The 16,847-nt window shown below is 44.7% G+C and overlaps 1 protein-coding gene across 1 annotated transcript in view; it reads right to left on the bottom strand.

Moving 5' to 3' along the window:
- Window positions 1–4,762: 4,762 nt before the first annotated feature.
- XKR6 (XK related 6) overlaps window positions 4,763–16,847 on the bottom strand; it is a gene marked incomplete at both ends in the record, with an annotated part of 126,453 nt that continues 114,368 nt past the window's right edge. The window contains one exon of the mRNA XM_084284048.1: window positions 4,763–5,727. Within this exon, the coding sequence (XP_084140174.1) occupies window positions 4,763–5,727 (965 nt within the window). The remainder of the gene's footprint in view (window positions 5,728–16,847) is intronic.

The following is a 16,847-nucleotide window of genomic DNA, read 5'->3' as shown; positions in this document are numbered from 1 at the left end:
ACTGCATTGGCTCCTCTTCTCCCGTCCGGGTTGGATGTGCTTTGGATGAAAAACATCTCGTGGGGGTGGCAAAGCATGACAAGGGCATGGTCAGGGACCTTGTAATTCTTGTATTTTCCATTGTTGCCTTGGTCTGGTCTGAACCATTCATGCCTCCACGTTAACTGCCTGCAGATGTATAACACTACCAGACTAAGCATGCCAGCCATCTGACATGGACGGCGGGAGGGAGGGATGGGTTGACATCAGAACAATATAAGTGATGCTGTTTGCAAAAAAAAAAAAAGCTCAGCAAAAAGAACACGGCGAACTAAAAATACTTTGTCCATTGAACTGGGCAGAAAATAGAAGTATGCCAGGCCAGAGCTGATGTACTCCACCAAATGCTGAATCCCGGTCTGTTGCATACAGATAAATCTTTATTAGCAAAATAAGCACTGCCAGGATCCATTCTGGCCATGAAGCCAACTGTGCTGGCCACATCCGTACTACTAAACTTCACCCCGATACAGAGCGGCCGCATCCAAGCTGCCAGCTGGGGATGGTCTTTGGCAAGTGTCAGTGCCTGTGCAAGCTGTGCCCAAGCCCAGGGCTTGCTGGAGTGGGTCAAAACCATGCCAGGGAGGGTTTGAGCACTTAAACAGCAGGGGTGGTGGAGCCCTTGTGCCCTGGTTTGCGCTGGCATGGCGTGGGTGGCTGATTCAGATGTTCCCAGGGTGAATTCGGCAGCACAAACATCCCACAGAAGTCGCCCGCTGAGCTTGTGATGGGAATAATTATGGCCTCAACCTTCTCCGTGACAGTTCGAAAAACCCCTCATGCAGTATCTTCTGGCAAGGAGGTGGGACGTGGCACAACAAACCTAACAGGGAGAAGCGGGGGAGTTAAAAATCTGGTGCAACCACAGCAAGAGACTGACCACTCTGCCAGAGCGCACAGCAAAAAAACAAAGGGACCCCAGGTAAAATAAATAAAAATAATAATTAAAAAAAAAAAAAAGGCAAGGACAAGACTCAGCATTGGGATTGCTACAAATAAGGAGCTGGGGGCAGTTTTGCTCCCCATGCTTTTGGCTTGGCAAAAGGCGCTTTTTGGCAGATAATCTCTAGAGGAAACGGTCACCACCCCAAACCCAGCACCAAGGACTCGCTGGGTGTGGTGGCCGAGCTTTACGTTAAGGCTGTATCGAAGTCTTTCAGAGGGAAATAGTTCTCCAGATTTGGGACAGGCCCTCACTGGAGATCTGTTGCTAAATCAGGATGCCAGTGGGTATCACTGAAAGCAAGGACGAGTAGCAGAGGCAGAAAGTTTATGTGACACGGGTAATGAAACAGTCTTAACACACGGAGGAGGTACCTGCCTTCGCTGTCATCCGTACTACGAGCCAGGAAGAAGGAGGACTTCGGAGCAGAGATGTGTCAAGCCCTTAGTCAAGCTGGTTTGGCTGTGAGATATTAGCACTGTGTTGAGAGGTAAGGTCACTTCTAGAGTGTTTTGCCCCTCCGCTCCTGTGGTGGGACGGAGAGGACGGCTGTCGGTGTGGTGGTGTGGAGCGAGGGTCCCGTTCCTGAGGGAAGGCAGGCTGCAGATGCTGACGAGAAGGTCAGGCAGCACTGAAGGGTCTCCTCCTCGACTCCCAGTGAGAGTTGCCTTGGCTCGTTGACTCATTTCACTGTCCTGGTGCAAAGAGGCAGGTCTGGCTGTCCAGGAGGCTCACATCTCCAAACCAGGCTTCTTGGTTGATGCTCTCATGGAGGGGGACCTTCTCCTGGTGCCTTTGGAAATGTGGGTGCAATCTCCAGGAGGAAATGTCCCCAAGGACAGTGCAGTTGTTGGCTCATCCATTCCTTTCTCATGCTTTTGCCAATGAAAAGGTGGTTGTGTAGATGAGACCGCTTCATGGAAGGACTAAGGAGAGTCTTTACACAGGGTGTGAGGCTCAGGGGAGCGGATCAGAGTAAATGTAAAGGCGAATCCTTGCAGAAAAAGAACCAAGTGAAGTCCTGGGAGGAGAAATGCAGGCCGGTTGCCAGAGGATGGGCACCCTTGTCTTTGTATGACAGTGGTGCAAAATTGCTCAGCAGCTGAGGATGGCAAGTTCACTTCACAAATTACCTCTTTTGATGGAGACAGCGTACTGATTAGGGAAGGAACAGGGCGACATGTTAGTAGGACACTTGAGAGGGGACTGGTTAAGGGACAAGGACGACAGAGAAAGGAAATGAAAGCTCTTCACAAATATGCATAGGTGCATATACGGATATATGTGTGCACAACAAACAAGGGATTGGGAATTTAGGCAGGGGATGAAGAGATGAAAACCCTCCCTTTGCCTGAAAATGTGACCATCGTGTTGGTTGTAATCAGAGCCCAGAAACATTTGCCTGAAATGGAGTTTGACTGGGAATTACAGTACCAGTGACAATTTGGCTTCTTATAAACTTTGCCGTGTGTCTATAGTTTGGCGTGAATGAGTCCTGCCCTCCTTAAAAGGGACAGACACAAGTTAAATGTTTTCTTTACATAACAAAATGACACAACTGAAAAAAAAAATAATAAATACATTTTTCTCAGAACACTGCAAAGGATTACTGACTGAAAAAAATGTTTCTCTTCAGGTATATTCAGGCGAAGAAAGCATTCAGCTTCGTTAAACTGTTATATAAAATTTGTACTAGTTTCTTTAAATGCTATTATAATTAAAAACAACTGATTCATCAAATTAAAAAAAAAAATCATAATCATAATTAAAAAAATATCCCCCCATGCTGACCTTTTCAGAATAGGTCAGCATGGGAGTTTTGCACCCTAGACAGTTACAGTATTTCTGGAATAAAAAATTGCAATTACACACAGAAAATACTACAGTATTCACTTAAAAATATCATTTTTGTTGTTGTTGTTTTTCCCCTCCAAAGCAGAGGGACGGTGGGATTGAAAGGATGCCCTGAAATGGGAAAATTCCTTTAAAGGAGCAACACTCTTGAAAAGGAAAAGGGTGTTAGATAGACACAACCCTGTGATTTAACTCGAAACAGAGATTCCAGCACAGAAACAGAAGTCGAGAGATGCGAATGGTCAGACAGCGAGCGGGTTATTTGGAAATGTCAAGACAACCACGTGACCCTTGGCAGGCGACCGTCTACGCTTTGCCATTATCGGAGGCGGCAGAATCTCCTTGCGGTGAGAAGGCTAAGCTAAATCACGATGCTCTCGCTATGCTCTTGAATTTCCTGTGGTGTTCTTTCTTGCCATGTACTTACAGTCGAGGGTGACACGAGACAGTTTATCAGCAGTTCCCCACATGTACCGAGTTGAAGAATTCTCAGCTAAATCACAACAACAACATCAACAAAAATACAAAGCACCAAATCATCTCAAGACGTTGAGTCAGTTTACAGGTTATTACCGTTTGAAGAAGTTTGTTGGTTTTTTTATGTTGTTGTTTGTTTGTGGTGTTTGCTTTTTTTTTTAATCCCGATTTTCAGATTTCGTTTTCCTTAAAAAAATCAAAACAAAACAAAAGAAAAAAATCAAAACCCCCAAACCCAAAAATGAAACGAAGGATGCTTTACAATCACTTTAAGGCTCGCACTGAATGAGACGTGACAGGTCTTACACGAGATTACAAATAATACATGTATGCCTTTCACAGCCTTAAAATGATACAGTAGGTCAAATTATTTTGCCAGTCACTGATCAAGTATTGTGCCTTTAAATTGACTCGCTTTTTGCTACTATGCTGAGTTTTATTATTACTGAAATAGTTGTTAGATATGTGTAAATGTACTTTAGTATAGCATTTTTGGTATATAATTTCAACACTTGCAGATTTCTTATTTTCCAGAAATCAACGTGGCAGGCCTCATTCTGGGCTCAGGCGGTTGTTATTTACTCCACTGAAGCCAGTGGTGCTTTTGCGTGTGCAATTGTTCAAAACAAGATCAGATACTGCATTGCCATACTAATCCAGTGCAAACTGACCATCACGCATGGCCCGTTTACACGAGGAAAAGGGTTACAGGGTGGGACCACATTTATAACGTGACTTGGTCAAGGTGCGCAGGCTTGGCCAAATGGTGTTATAAATGCACAGCCAGACAGAGTTACAGACCTGATATTGTCTTTCAGCCTTTTGAAAAATCAAACTCCACTGGGGGTAGCTTTGCTTTCTTATCTTTAGGCATATATATATATATTTTTTGATGCTAAATCCAATAAGATCAATGTGATATTTTTTCAAACATTTCTCTCTTTTTTATTATTGTTATTGATATTATTTTTAATTTTAAGGTTTGTATTTCAGTTGTGTGGTTTTTTTGTTTTTTTTTTTTTTCTTTTTCCTGGCATATAATCATCAAAGAGTTTTGCATGAGAAAGGTGACAGTACTTAATGAAACTCAGCACCTAAGGGCATAAGGCAGTTGTAGGTTTGTTTGTTTGTTTTTTTATTTTTCAATCAGCACCAATCCCATAAATAATGTTCTACACTTGGTGTACGGTATAAAACTGATGTGGAGATGCCTCCTTCTCCACCTGTGAATCCTAGGTGTGGAAGTTGAAATACTGTTTCTTGTGTGTAAAAAACAAAAGAAAAGTTTTTCTTTTTGTTTTTACTTACAAAACATAGAGAATATCTTTTTTTTTTTATACATACAGCAACCAGAAAGAAAGCTTATCTGAAGGTTTGTGTTTGTTTCATGATCTGTGTTTACCGTAAACAAAAATAAGGTCCCCTCTTTTACTTTTGCTTTAAGGAGCTTTAAAGTGAAGATTCATATTGTAGCAACTCATATAAGAGAGGTCCATCTCTATACCTAATACCTACAGCTGTGGGGGTGACATACTGGAGGATGTTGATAGTTCTTCTTAACCTCCTGTCTACAAAATGAGCATCCCATGCAGGATATCTCTTTCTTGGGATGTCAATCTTAATGAGAGGCCCCTCGGGGGGGTAGGGTCGCCCAGATGGAGTAGATGGTACCATTGCTCTCACCTGGAAAACGGGCAAGCAAGTGTCAGCTGTGAGTTCCTCCTGTTGCTCCGTGACCGCTCTGGTGGGCGTAGCCTGGGCCCCCCGGTACCCAGGGGTTTGGGGTGCCATGGGCTCAACATCAGGGGGCAAAGGAATGCCCCAGAGCAGCTCGGCGCAACAGGAGCTGGCAAAGATCTTAGCTCTTGGCCCCATGGGATGCAGCACACCATAATATAACAGCATCAAAGCTATCCCAGCAGCAAAGCTAAGAAAGACACAACACAGTGCTGGCACGGCATATGAGTCAGTAGTGTCAGGATCTCTGTAAAAATACCAAAGGAGCGTCAAGGCAGCGTTCTCCGTCAGGACTACCGTGTAATACGCAAACATTCTGTATCGAGTCCGCCCTTCCTTGACATTAAACCAGCAGAAAATGTACACAATCCCTACCACCATGTTGAAGAGGATCTCCTCCCACTTAGACATGCAGAAATCTGTCCCACCATGGATGATCCAGAAAGCCATGGCACACCAATGGACCACTACAAAGATCCCAAAGTAGAGCTGGAAGATGGAAGCAAAGAGAGCAAAAGAAATAACTCGGGATGAGATGGTGAAGAGGCGCCAGAAGAGATGGATGAGGGCCCCTCTGTAGCTCATACTCTTCTTGTCGTCCCTAGAGTCCCGAAGAAGCTTGTGATAGGAGGCTAGCACCCAAGCCAGGGACATCAGGGAGGCCACAGAGGACACACCTGCCGGAAGACACACAGATCCACTGAGTTAGACAGGAGGATTGGTTGAAAACATCATCTGCTCACTACATTATTGCATCTGGGGCAGGCTCAGTAGCCCAAAGGTTCAACACACGTCAGGTAGTCCTTACAGTCTGGAGGAGAGAAATACAGAAATATCAGTGTGGGAATTGTAATCGATGCTGCATTCATGAGTTCTCTGACTCAGCACAATATATTCACGAGCACTGGGCTCCACCACCCCAACCCAGATCTTCTCTTCCTGCTGGAAACTGCCTCTGTCCTCATCCTGATTTGAGAATTTTAAATTCAGATTCCACCTAAAGGTTGCAGACCCAGTATGAAGGTCTCTTTCTGTAGAAAAGGCTCTTGGAGCATGCCATTGGAAAAGCAGGGCAACTGTATTACCTTTATGTCTTCTTTAGTCTAAAATACTTTCATACCAGCTGCATTCACATTGACTTTACTTGATTCTGCCTTGATCAGGAATCCCTGTTTGCATTCACCCTTGGGAAAAATAGGCAGTTGTTCAGTTTTGTTATCATCCTGTGGTCACATGTCGAGGGATATCTAGATGCCACCAAGACTCCTTGGTATCCCCCAAATGGTCCCAAAACACAGGACATGATCCCTCCCCTGCCCTGTTTTCAGGATAGATGGAAGACCATCTACAAGCTACCTGTGGGTAGCTTGTCTCCAGCCCGGTCTCCAGAATGAACCTGGGACCAACACTGAAGTCATGTCTACAACCCTATCTACTTCTCTACTCCTGGTAGGACCTCCTGGAGGAATCTTGGACCTATTCCATCCCCTTGCCCTGCCTGGGATTGCTAATGGACCTGTTACCAGCACCTGGCTCTGCCCAGTGCTCTTGGACCTTGTAGGACCGATCTCACCAGTGAGGACATTGCCTATGCTGGGGTCTCGCTTGGTTCCTGACTCATGGCCCTGCACCCCGGCATGAGGCAGCCACACGATAATATTCCAAAGAGGACGGATCTTATCTCCCATTACAACCAACGCAAACTATTTATTTGTTTCAATGGATAAAATAGTGCCCCATCACACTCCAGGACTGTGATAATCTTTTTAAAATACATTAACATTGATTATTGCAAGGGTAAATTGAACAACTCATTGAGCAAACCATCATAATAAAAATTAATAGACAAATTCCTCAAAAAAAAAAAAAAAAAGAAAAGGGCAACTGGCATCACATTCCTTTGCTCCCACTGCAGTTCACTGGACAACTGCTCTGCTGGTGAGGAAACAGATGATGGACTAAGACACATGTCTGAGAAGCAAAATAATTTGGTAGTCCTAGTTTGATTGGGGGTTTGCCAAAGATTTCTCTGGGAGCATCACCTATAAAATCTAAAGGAAAAACATGAATGGTCTCAAGCAAAACAAACAGAAACAAACGCCCCTCCATCTCTGATGCGTAACAGACTGGCAAATAGCTCCAGCTCTATTTTCCTTTAAGAAAATCCAAGCAACAGCTTGCTGCAGCTACTCAGGGTTAAAAGGCTAAAATGTTTGAACAGCTTAAATTCCTTCTCCTGTTTCCTTCTCACTTTTACCTCTGCCCACAAGGGCCTGGCTCCCATGGCGACAGGAAATAGATCTGCTAGCTCTTTAGACACCACTTCTGAGGCTTTATCTTCTTCTCTTTGAGGAGCCCACCCCACAGCATGGTGGGGTTAGATTTCCATCCCTCTACCCTGGCTCAGTCTGGAGGACTGGTGCTGGACAAGGTGACCGGGAAGGGCATCAGGCCTCCATCTCAGTCCCACACTGGAATCCTCCAAAGGCCCACCAAAACCATGGCTTTCCACCAGCTCTCAAGTCTGTCTTTGAATATTTTGGCGTTGGGCTGACACAACTACATTAGCATTTCAGAATTTGAAAACGCAAAACACAATCCAGGCCTTGGATCAGTGGCCTTATCAAAGAGGGAAGCTTTAGGGCAGCAACCGGAGGAAAACCACAGCTGGCCTACAACTGTGGATAAGAAACGTGTGCATATAGGACTTGTGGGGATGGATGAAAACTTCTGAAAAGTGTATAGCCTTAGCCCTAAATAAATTTAGATTAGGTTTATTTTTCGCCTTCCTGCTTTTTAAAAGTACCTTATAATTTTAATGGATGTGATTCACAGTTTTTGAGGCCTGCGCAATGTCACAAATTTTTAAGGTAATTCCCACTATGCTAAGTATCACTTGCAGGAATACCTTCTACCTATTCCATTTAAAAACTTCCCCTGATTAACAGAAAAGAAAAAGAATCATGTATTGGCTTATTTTAGTGCTGTTATACTAGAAACATGTACAGCATTAGATGTACCTGTATACTGAAACTCAAGCAGCGCCAACCCACAAGAGACAGATGTGTCACTCTGGCTTAAAAATATTTCTGTTGGGTTCATTTATTCTAGCACAGAGAGAGGAATAAAATACATCAGAAACAAAAACCCAGTATACACATAAAGGCTTTTCCCACTGTAATGCTTTCAGTGCAGAAGCCTACACTAATCACAGTCTTTGCTGTAATTTGCACAGAGCTGGCTGAGGGTACGTGTGTTGAGTCACTCACATTGCATGGTACCATGCCTGCTGCTAGTCATCTGAACATCAACTCGAGCTGACAGAGAGAGGCAGACACCCCCAGAAAGTGATTCACCCTGTCCTAAGATCCATGTGTGGGACAGGGGGGGGTTGACTCATGCTCCCGAAGTGTCTGCCTCCATCCCTTGACAGGGAAGTGTGGGGAGTTGTGAACGCCACCAGTCAGGTGGGATGAGTCTTACCCTTACAAAACAGTTTGTTGCCTCTTCGTTTGCACTCAGGTCTGTGTGTGTGAAGTATCTCTAGACATTTTGACATATTCCTGCCATTGTTTAAAAATTCATGGCTCTGTGTTGAATGCAGTTTTGGACTGGGCGTCAGTACAATCAGTAGGTGGACATCAACCGGAACCATGGAGCAATATGAAGATTTCTCCAGTACTGCTCACAGAGTTGCCACAGAAATTATTTCCTGGATGCTTCACACAGACCTAAATGACAAAGCATACTTTGGCTTTTGTCATGTTGGCCATTAGTTTCTCATTTGCATCTTTCCCTGTTGTTTCTAGCCTCTAAATTCTTCACACCATGTACAGTTTTCATGTACTCTGGGTTAAACTGCTCCTTACTGTTCCACTTCTCCCAGGCCTTATTTCAGAACAGCTATAGAGATCTCTCCAATTATAACTGGAACAAAAAGTCCTGGAAAGTTGGATCACATGGGAAATAATTTTTTATTTTTATTTTTGCACATGGTAACTGACGCACCTTCATCTAAGCATGAGTGGGCTTCAACTCCCTTCCAAACTTTGTTTATCAAATCAAGGTTGGGGTTGGTTTGAAACTGAAGTCATTACAAAAAAGCCCACTCCCACTCCACCCACTCTGTTCTTAGTCTTGGGTGTAGAAAATACCTGCAATGGTCTGCTGAGCCTGTGTGGGCCAGGACATCACCTACCATGCAGCTGGAAGCCCTATGGCTACATCTGCCCATAACAATTCAGGGTGGCACAAGCTGTTGTTATCTTTAACCCCTCTGTACCAGGCCATACAACAGTCCTTGAACTCCTGCTACCACCTGTTAGGGAGCAGTAAGTGACTCACAAGCTTGTAGTCAGCACCCTTGAGGAGTCAAGCCCATGTGCCTTGAATGACACATCACAAGAATTAGTTCCCTGGATCCCTTTAGTAACATGCCCCAAAGTCCTTATGGTGAGACATCTCCTATCCTACATTCAGCAGAGTGAGGTAAAGCTGTAAAACATCCCCACCTGACAGATTAAGCACGAAGATTTGACGTATTTACTCAAGATCTCATATAAAATCCATGCTAAAGCAGGGAATACATCTCCTTCACATCACAGTGCACCTTGCCACGGCATTTCAGACAGGATTCATCTCCTACTCTAGAGACGCATCTTGAGGTGTCCATGCCTGAGTGATGTCTCTTACTTTAGTCAGTGGAGAATTAGGGCTACATGCAACCATCACAGACAGGATTCAAGCATAATTTCAGATGCTCTTAGTTATTCAAGACCCCCCTGGTATGAAAAAGCTGATATGACAAATGTGCATATAGAAAGCAGTAACATTTGGGGGCTGGAAGCAGGAGTGAGGCAGGGCACTCAGGGTATGCCTCTCACTTTGAGTACCCTGTGCGGATTTGGGTACCACAGTATAAGATAAAACTATTGGAGAATGTCCAAAGAAGGGCTACAAAGATGATGAAGGGTCTGGAGGGGAAGGCATGTGAGGAGCGGCTGAGGTCCCTGGGTTTGCTCAGCCCAAAGCAGAGCAGGCCGAGGGGGAGCCTCATGGTGGCCTACAGCTCCCTCACGAGGGGAGCCGAGGGGCAGGCGCTGAGCTCTGCTCTCTGGGGACAGCGACAGGACCCGAGGGGACGGCATGGAGCTGGGACAGGGCAGGGTCAGGCTGGGGGTGAGGGAAAGGTTCTGCACCCAGAGGTGGTCGGGCACTGGTACAGGCTTCCCAGGGCAGTGGTCATGGCACCGACCATGCTGGAGTTCAAGAAGTGTTTGAACAATGCTCTCAGAAACAGGGTCTGACTTTTGGGTGGTCCTGTGTGGAACCAGGAGCTGGACACAATGGTCCTTGTAAGTCCCTTCCAACTTGGGATATTCTATGATGAAAGCCAACCAAAGTGGTTCCTTATTTATTACAGCCAGTGGAGCCAGAGCTGTATGAATAAAAGGTCAGTGTCTAGACCTTGAGGCTATATTGCCTACATCTCCATTGATCACAAGGGGAGCTTGGATACCCCCATCACATGGAGGCACCTCCATCAGTGACACCTTTGTTAAGCTGTCTGAATCTGTAACTCACCCATGATCTTGAACTGCTGTGATGCTGACTTCTACTCAGGCAGATAATCACAGGACAAGGGGGAATGGTTTTAAAGTAAAAGAAAGGAGATTTAGATTTGATGTTAGGAGGAAATTAGTCACTCAGAGGGTGCTGAGGCACTGGAGCAGGTTGCCCAGAGAAGCTGTGGATGCCCCATCCCTTGAGGTGCTCAAGACTAGGCTGGATGAGGTCCCAGGCAACCTGATCTAGTGGGTGGCATCCCTGCCCATGGCAGGGGGGTGGAACTGGGTGATCTTAAAGATCCCTTCCAACCCAAAGCATTATATGAATCTATGAATCTATGAAGCTATGATTCTTGCCTTAGTAATTCTGCCTTTCTCAGGGGGACTTAATGAACAGTCCTGAGTGGACTGTTTAACACAAGCAGCATGGAGATTGAACAACAATAAATGTTGAAAAGAAATGAGAAAGCAGCAGGAAATAAGACATCTTTATAAAACACTAAATTTTCTGAGAAAAGTGTTGGACCAAGAAATAGAGTCTCTGAGGAAAGGAAACAAGAACCATTGCTTGGGATCATGAAAACATGAGTGGACTAGAGTATAATGCTGGTAGAGATCTGATACCCGGGGAGAGGAGCATGAATGATTCTGAATACAAAGAAAGGTCCTGGAGCCTCACTGAAGCTCACAAAGGCAGGCTGAATTTTAGGTTTTAGTTCCTACAGATGGCCCAGAAAAAGAAAAGGTCACCTCAGAAATGTAATGAAGCTCTCTGAAAAATATACATCCATGAGAGACTCAGACCAATGACTCCCCTTAAATTGCCATTCCTGTTTTCAAAGTCCATGCACGTGCAGGAACAAAAACAGTGCATGGAAAGCCAAAACAGACAACCTGGATTGTTAACACTATGCAATTACCTGGCTTTACAATGGCTTTACAGCTACTCTAATACAAGCTGTAGACAAATCACATACAAAAAAAAAAAAAAAAAAAAAAAAAACAAAAAACAACAACAACAACAAAAAAAAACAATATATCCATTTTTCCCTTACTCACAGCACTGTTTTACTGAAGCGAGAGGTTTTTCACTAGGGGCATGTACAGTTTCCATAATGAATCCAGCTGCAGGTTATTTGCTGTAAGTAATCTGAATGCACTTACCATAGCATATTCCCAAGTATTTACTGTGGTACCTGTCCCTTTAAAGCTGAAAACGATGCTTAAATGGTGCTCTATTTCTTTTCTGACATCAGTTCTCCTTAAGACTCTCTTAAAAAATGGGAATATACCAACATTTCTTTCTGGTGAGCTGGATAGCAAGTACAGCAAGTATTCAGCATGACATGAACCCTTCCATCAACCCCTGTGTGAAGGTAGCACTTGCTTAACGCTGAGTGCTACATCTCAGTTCCTCCCCATCACTCACTGGCTGCTCAGGCTCCGTGCTGAGAGCCCTGTTATCGTGTTTTCCCCTTTGGGTGGCACATCCCTTCCTCAAGCTCAGCATGAATCTAGGAACAGGTTTTTGTTTTGATGCATGCATTTCTGAACAAAAGAGATTGAGCCAGATTCTGCTCATGTAACAACATTGCTTAAGAGTTGCTCTCCCTTACTTTTTAATCTTTTATTTGCACCAGAATAAAAGAGGTCAGAATCAGACCCCAGATGCAAATTTTTGTTTCTGTTTAGTCTGATGCTTGATCTTTTTTCTTTTTTCTTTTTTTTTTCTTTTTTTTTTTTTTCTTTTTTTCCATTCCCCTTTTAGGGGAAGCAATGATTTTTGTTTTCTTCCCTCATTCTTCCTCTTTGTTTTTCACTTTCTCCATGGAAAAATATGGGTCATTACCAGAAAATAAATACTGAAAAAAGACTGTTTTGGATTCATTTTCCTCATAGAATTTCAAAACACTTCCTTGACCGGTATAATTGGGTTTATGTGCCAAGGGTTTGGTAGCAGGGTGGCCTCTGTGAGAAGAACCCAGGAGCTGCCCCATATTAGATAAGGGCCAGCTCCAGCTGACTCCAAAAGTTACCTGCTGCTGGCACGCAGCAGCAGGTCCCCTGCGGCCTGTGGAGAGGCCCCTGGTGGAGCAGGCTGTCCCCCTGCACACATGGGTCCCACATGGAGCAGATCTCCACGCTGCAGCCCGTGGAGGAACCCCCGGTGGAGCAGGTGGATGTGGCCTGGAGGAGGCTGCAGCCCATGGAGAGCCCCTGCAGGAGCAGGGGGTCTGAAGGGAGCTGCCACCCGTGGGGGACCCGTGCTGGGGCAGTTTGCTCCTGGGAGATGGATCCTATATAGGTATGGACCCATATTGAGGCAGATCTGGCTTCTGTCTGTCAGGGCAGTCGGACACCACACTGGGGTCTGCCTTTGGACAGAGGACTGCCACGTTACCTCTGTACTCTACACAGAGCTGGAGTGACCAGGAATGAGAAACCAGAGCTTGACACTGGGAAGAGATGTGACTTGAACACTGGGTTTTCCACTGGCTGCTTTCCCATTTTACATCAGATGAACATCTACATTCCTGAACCTTGTAATGCGACAGGAAGAAAGTCCATACCAAGACAACTTCAGAATAACTTGCTCACATGAAGAGCTGCCTTCCAAACCCTGCCAGTTAACAGCTGGTTCATGTCCTGAAGTGTGAATGCTTCCTAAAACCTTTTCTTTTCACATAATTTAGATGACTTCAAATGTCCTCACTGACCCCAGAAACGTTGGATCCCTTTTTAGTTTCCCCCCAAGTCTTCACCTAAACACTGACTTGAGGAACCAAGCTCCACAGGTTCACTGTGGGTTGTGTGTCAAAGGGCTTGCTTTTTTCCCCTTTCATCCTGCTGCCTTTCAGCTCTCTTGAATGCCCCTTTTCTGTACTGCCAGAAGAGGTGATTGTCCACGTTCTTCATTCTTTGTCTGATCTGTGCTCTTGTTATCTCGGCTGCCTCTGTCATGTCTCCTCCTATTCATCTCCTCTGTGAACACAGGAGCTGCCAAACTGGCTCAGGCCCTGAGGCCGTCCAGTTTTGTTTCTTCTCATGGATTCAGGCCAGCAACTGATCCTTCTGCAGGAGGCATGAGCACCCTAGGCCAAGCAGAAATGGGATAATCTGCTCTCTGTTTTGGAATATTCTTGAACACCCATGGCGAAGTGTTAAATCTCCTGTTGAAAATGTTGGCTATCATCTACTGTGTAAGGATTGTCAAGCCTTCTCCCATTTTTAAAACACTCTTAACGAAGATCTTCCTTGCATCATATGCCTCAGGGTTTATCCAACCCTAGGAGAACTGTCTGAGACAAGGGATGAGTTGCCTCTAGAAATGCCACTGTCTTTCCATTGACTCTACCTGGACTGTGGATGATGAAACCGAAACGACAAAGTAAGTAGAAGTGAGCAAGATGAAAAGTATCCTGGATAACAGTGGCTTGGCATCTACCAAATGCCCACCAGTGCTCAGAGGAGAGCCCTGAGTTCCATCAAGAGAGAGCAGAAAGGAGGGATGCGGAAACCTGCTCCTGGCTCCAGGATGGGCAGAACAGCTGGCCTTGGCTGCTGCAGAGGAGAAGCTGCCAGACCCAACAGAACATGGGGAAATTCAGGTGAAGCAACATTATTTTATACCACTGAAGGCCAAGCAGGAAAACCAACACTTTCCTGATGAGGAGCAGGTGCTGCAACCAAACAGAGGGCATTTTTAAGTTGCATTTCCCTGAACAGCCATCACAGTTATCAAGATCTTCAAAAGAAAAAAGCAAAAGCAAAACCAGTATCTCACTGCTACATCAATGAGAAGAAAGTTCATCTCGACAGGTGTGCATTGCCTCTTTCCTAGGATGCTGACCACAGGAACCTCAGTTTTTACCTATTTACGTAGGCAAAAAAGCTGCTGACACCCATTTCACAGCTGAAATTTTTCTGGTAGCACTCAGATGAAATCTCCATCCTTGTATATGCACAGATTTTCAAGCAAGTCTCACCTCACTTAGTCAACCAGGGTCTTTGATCATGTACAGTATTGCATTACAGGTACAGCTTTAATTTGTGCACAGTCCTCTGCCTATGGCATGCATGGTCATACAATCCTCTTCATCACTTAAAAATTAATGCGGAAGACCTAGGCTTCAACTTGTGGAGCCAGAGGTTCTCATACTATCAAATTTTCCAGGCTGAGTAAATTACCCCAGGAGTCTGTCATGTCCAGACTGCTCTGGAGAGCCCAGATACAGCAGCTAGAGCTTGGGTAAGGCCTAATATAGATGTGTAGACAGTTTTATGCTATCCATATGGCACTATAGGTTAATTCTGGTAGGAATCTGGCCTCAAAAGCTACGTCTGTAGAAAATGCCAGCATGACTCTTGCTATAGCTAGATGAGCAAAACATGGAGGAAAGCTGTCTTCTGAAGCTCCATCCAGCCACCAGTGTCTCTGACCAGTATCTAACAGTGGAGTTAATGGAAATTAACTGCAAAAGCACACATTTCAGGGGGTCCAATGTGTAGCAGGAGTGTAAGACCACTCAGGAATCTGGGGGGAGTTTGTTTCAGCCCAAATGAGGCTGGAGGCAATCCTGGAGTGCAGGAGAGCGGGAGACATACAGCAAGAAAAGAATATTTCTGGGCTGATTCTGCAGTGCTAATATGCTGGGTGAGCAGCCGCCAGGATTTCCTGGGCACAGTTAAGGTTGTTTGTAAATAGAGCATGAGAACTCTTATACATGTCTATTTTTGTCAAAGGCTGTATGAATTGCCACTCTATTTAGAGCAGGGTACCCTCCACACAGTTATCGCTGTCATTATAAAGACTTCAGATAAATTCTGTCAAATTCAATTCTGTTCTGTTAAGCGCTTAGAATCACACTGAAAAAAAAAACAAACAAACTAAAAACCACAACACCCCAAACCAACAAACAGCTGAATCCCCATAAGTGAACAGCCACAGACAAGAAGATTTGAAGTTTTTTAAGGGATTTCGCTTGAAATGCTCCATGAGGATGCCCTGGCAACGCCTCCAGCAAGGACAGGATCCAAATCTATGCATGCAGATCAAAATGCCTCTTTGTAGGCAACGTTATAGGGCAGTAGGGTCTATCACAGAAACCTGGTTCAACCTGAAAGGAGCACAACCAGCAAAGAAGTGCCAAAGTCATCTGTACAGACTTCCATTGCTTTTTCTTACTGTACTTTCTGCTTCTCTCTTAATCTCTTCTGATCTCAGAAATTAGAGTAGCTTGAGTAGAGCTTTATATCTATCTTTTTCCCCTCTGTTGTTTAGAATAACCTTCCCCAGAACAACAGTAAGGAGAAAATGTAACTTTTAGGGGTGATTGTTTTAACTGGAAAAAAATCAGATTTTCTCAGATTCTTGAGTATTTTGAATATCTTCACAGAATCTAGCAGAATTCTGATTTACACTCAGAATTTACACTCAGATTTACACTCAGAAGAAGCCTTCTATACTGAGATTTTTCAGGCCTTACAATATCTGAACTCTACTGACAGGAATATTTAGAAGAGAAGCACACCTTACAAGGCTACTGGAACGAACTAGAGTGGGAAGAACTTTGCTAAGGAAAACCACACATGGTTTGATTTAAAATAAAATCTTTTCCCATCCTTTTCTATGCTCTGAGTAGGGAAAGTTGGCATGAAACAACACAGCTCTTACCACAAACACACACATTATTGCATTTCAATACTGTGCATTTGACATTTACTACCATCATCTTTCTCCTGACATTCTCCCTTCATTCAGATGAGGACAACAGCCACTGAGAAGAATTTACATCTGCCCGGGACAAACTGAAAGGATGTTGAAATCTTGCAGGTGGGACTAGAGTACCCTGAAAACCTGGGAGCACACCAGCACTGAGAAGGAAAGCCCTAGAAGTTCTGCTGTCCGCTTCTGGAAGTAACTTCAAGAACCTGTTTTTCCCTGGCACACATCTGGGGCAGCTTTTGAACCTGGGAATCTGTGCCTGGAGATCATTAACTGAGCAAAGCCTAATTGTTTTCACTGTTATTATTCTGTCTCAGCCTCCAAAACAGGGTGGCCTGATCCAGGCTGCTCGTTGGGAACGGTCCTTGGCCTGTGCTGATGCCTGCTGCAAGCCAGGGAATTGTTTGGGTTGGTGCAAGTTGCTGTGGGCTACAACCCAAGCACGTGGGTGACGAAGATCTAGTGGCTGTGCTCACGTTCTGATGTGTTTCGGGTTATTAGCATG

This window comes from Netta rufina (genome assembly GCF_964035555.1).
Source record: "Netta rufina genome assembly, chromosome: 3".
NCBI classification, from domain to species: Eukaryota; Metazoa; Chordata; class Aves; order Anseriformes; family Anatidae; genus Netta; species Netta rufina.
Note: the sequence above shows the minus strand (reverse complement) of the source record. Positions and strands in the feature narration are given on the sequence as shown.